The sequence below is a fragment of the Littorina saxatilis genome, linkage group LG1, assembly GCF_037325665.1.
Source record: "Littorina saxatilis isolate snail1 linkage group LG1, US_GU_Lsax_2.0, whole genome shotgun sequence".
NCBI classification, from domain to species: domain Eukaryota; kingdom Metazoa; phylum Mollusca; class Gastropoda; order Littorinimorpha; family Littorinidae; genus Littorina; species Littorina saxatilis.
Genome location: NC_090245.1, coordinates 50,498,953 through 50,502,885, shown reverse-complemented (window position 1 = coordinate 50,502,885; position 3,933 = coordinate 50,498,953). Strand labels below are relative to the sequence as shown.

At 39.9% G+C, this 3,933-nt stretch overlaps 1 protein-coding gene across 1 annotated transcript in view; it reads left to right on the top strand.

The window, feature by feature from the left end:
• The window catches only part of LOC138973013 (uncharacterized), a 60,980-nt gene extending 57,646 nt beyond the window's left edge, over positions 1-3,334 (top strand). Inside the window, exon 6 of the mRNA XM_070345664.1 lies at positions 2,166-3,334. Within this exon, the coding sequence (XP_070201765.1) occupies positions 2,166-2,309 (144 nt within the window). The 3' untranslated portion in view covers positions 2,310-3,334. The remainder of the gene's footprint in view (positions 1-2,165) is intronic.
• Positions 3,335-3,933: the final 599 nt, after the last annotated feature.

The window sequence follows — 3,933 nt, the reverse complement described above, 5'->3', positions numbered from 1 at the left end:
TCTCCCCTTTCACATCCGCCACTCTCAGTCACCCCAAGCATTCAAACGAGCACTTAAAACGCACCTCTTCAAGAAATACAACCCCTGATTTTGTTTTCTCAGTCCATCAGTAGGCTACATGTAGTGTATTTGTTGTTTTAGTGATAATGTATATAAACATCTAGGACTGTTTTCAGCATTGTTGATAACATGTTCTGTTTGATTAAGGGTATTCAGCTGGTATTTCCTTGTTTTTCACTACTCCTATTTTATTCATGTTTTTATTACTTAGTTAGTGGAAGAATCTTTTGTAATGTATGTTTGATGGTGTATGCTTTTAATTAAGCGTTGCTGACTATGAATGTAGATGTAAATGTTTGTATAACTGTGTTTTAATTTTAAATGTGTCAAGCGCAAAGAGCATGATTGTAAAGTTATGATGTTGCGCTATATAAATGCTCATTAATTTTATTATATTATTATTATTATTATTATTATTATTATTATTATTATTATTATTATTATTATATAAAACAAAAGGGAGGAGACAAAATATGACCACGGGTGACGTACTTAGTGTTGCGCCCTGACAAATCCAGGAAATATTGAGTCGATTGCCAGCGGGTTGAGTGTGTGTGTGTTCAGAGACACGTAACCAGAAAATTCTGAAACGCTGAAGAAGAAGAAGAGTGTGTCAAGTTCAGTAAGTGTAGCTGTATGTAAGATAACAATCTCAACTGAAATAAAAAGGTCAAAGCAGAAGAAAATTCCACTATTTCGTCAAATTTTCTGAAAGCGATTACATCAGAATGCCTTTCTGCTCGACCACTGTAATCGTCAGAACCAGCAATTGTGCAATAATATGGTTTTAAAAGAAAGTTCACGGTGCTTTTTCCGTAATGTTGTCAGCATTACCACCAACTATACTTCCGAGCCTGTCAGTTCATATGTATGACCAATTTCAAAATATCGTCCTCCGGTGGGGATATCACCAGTAACAAGAAATTTACATGAGCATCCGGTAAAAATGTTAACATACATTTTATTTTGGAGTCCTGATACACCGGCCTTTCTCATAGTATACATTTTGTATGAAACTAACTCGGATTCCATGTAGCGCAATAAGCCAAAATAGATCATAACACTAAAATGTCAGCACATTTCTCGAGAAAAGCCCAGTTAAACCAGAGATACAAGTCTAATTCGTAGACAAACAAACAAACAAACAGAGAAACACACAAACAAACAAACAAACAACAAACAAACAGTGAAATCTATACGCCGCTTTATTCCATAAAGGCGGCGTAAAACAGGTGTTAATATAAAAGTATGAACAAATATTTTAAAGATACTTCCCATCCAGACTTTGCCACCTTGCACACCACCTGACCAGGCTTGGGATAAGAGCACCCTTTCACGTGGGTACAGACCAAAACCTAACAGTCTGACCGCATTCTGTCCACGCTCTTGTTCCTTGGTAAGTGTGCAAGTGGAAGAATGCTCATTCTGACCTCATGCTCATTCTGACCTCATGCTCATTCTGACCTCATGCTCATTCTGACCTCATGCTCATTCTTGAACAGATCTGTGGTCTGTGGTGGAGTGCATGATGGTTTACACGGAATGGAATTGAAGAAATCTTTAAAGGCACTGTCCTCTCCGTGTAAGGCCAACAAAAAAAAATTTGTCTGTTTCTGGTCACCCGACCGACCCTAAATTTCGGCGCCGACCCTAAACTTTTTTTTCCAAACTCAAAAAAATTTTTATTTTTTTTTGGTGGTAAAGGACAGGGTGAGAAAATGAACAACAAAAACGTGTGAAAACGAAAGTCCGCTGACGATTTGTAAATGTGTTGAGTGTCTTGTCTCTATGTATAGTGAATCCAGTCTCTTTGCGCGATTTTTAAAGTTAGTTTTATTGGTCTAAATTTGGGGATTAAAAAAAAAAAAAAAAAAAAAAAAATCCCGACCTACCGACCCTATTTTTTTTAGCCATGTTACCAGAAACAGACAATTTTTTTTTGTTGGCCTAAACGATTCAGCTCGATCACCATCCCAAAGCCAAGGCAGGTCTGAACAAGTCATCAGAAAAATAGGGGTTTCACGGGGAGGACTGTGCCTTTAAATATTTAAAATTCCTTTGAAGTATTTGAAGTGCTTGACATTAGTGCATGTATTTTCTCCCAGATCTTCGCTTTCCTGGCCGTGATCATGATGGGAATCCATTTCTACTTTTCCTTCGAAATGTGGAAGGCGACACAGAGTGCATCAGCGCTGCGTGCCGTGGCCATGCGGCAAGATGCCGAGCAAATCGCTTCAACAAATGCCTAGGACGCAGGGCTGCTACAGCGGGCCATTGTATGCAATAACCCTTTGCCTATCGAGACATGGGAAGTAACTGTGTCAACATTTCAAACTTAACAAAATCGTAGAATAGCAACTCCTGCGATTTGTTTCACCGACATTCAAGCTATAATCGCTCAAATCTGGCTGGAAGCTAGTAGAAACGGCTTTTTGTTTGTTTTTGTATAGGTAGCATGTTGTAGGCTATTGCGAGAGTTTCGGGGATCTGCATGTGGGTTTTCAATAACGACCACTTTTGTACAGAGTCGTACACAAGAACACATACTTTATTCCAGGGTTTTGTGTATGACTTTGTGCGTAAGTGTTAGAGTGCCTTGGAGAATGAGGAACATAATTATGAGCTTGCGGCGATCATCCTTTTTTTGAGGATGAAAGTCGCGTGTTCATTTTAATGCTTGTTATTCTCTCAGGTGCCAGGAGGCTGGTTCTGCGTAACTCCCACTTACTCTATTGCACACAGTGTTGTATGTAAGTTCAGAGCGCTTACTTCCCTTACGGGTTTTCAGATCTTAAAAAAAAACTCTGCCCCATTTGTTCGAGATACTTCTGGTTAGTTTATTTCTATATTTTTTCTTCAAATTTGGATAATGTTTTTGCTCACCGTATTGACTTTTGTGGCACATTATGTAATAACCTGCCTCTCTGCAGTTCGCTTATTTATTTCTAATTGTAACTTGTATTGAAATCACCACTATAAGCCGTAGGCGTGTTGTTGTTTTCATGCTTATAAATGTAAATGTCATGTATATGTAAACAGAAATAAAACAAGGTTTAAACAAAACAGATGCACTGAAATGACCAACATATAATGACAAATTTATCTGTGGCAGTATTCTGAAAGGAGCATTCCAATTTAGTCCGCCATCGTTCTCGCCACTGTTATGTCTTCACAAGGATTGCTTAAAAAAAGCACTATACTTGAGTGAGAAATCCTAAATGCCACATGTTGTTTATTTCACGGTAAAAATTGAATAAAGTCTTGTTTAAACCAATTCGCACGTTTGCATATATCACTCTGGCACACTCAATCAATCATGCTGATTATGGTGCACACACACACACACACACACACACATACACACACGCACGCACACGCACAGCTACGTACACACGCACGCACGGATACGCACACACGCACGCACGTACAGATACGCACGCAAGCACGCTCGCTCGCGCGCACACACACACACACACACACACACACTAGTATCACGTCTGTTCCACTGCCTAACTTCACACATACGCACGCAAGCACGCACGCTCGCTCGCGCACACACACACACACACACAAACACACACACACACACACACACACACACACACACTAGTATCACGTCTGTTCCACTGCCTAACTTCACACATACACACACACACGCACGCACACACACTCACAGAGACACGCACGCACGCACGCATGCACGCACACACGCACGCACACACACACACGCACACACACACACACACACACACACACACACACAAACACACACACGCATATAATGAAAAGAACATGATGATCTCTCTGGATTCCTGACATCGATCCATATTTGCTTCTTTTTTTCTTCAATGAACATTTGCTCATTGAAACGTT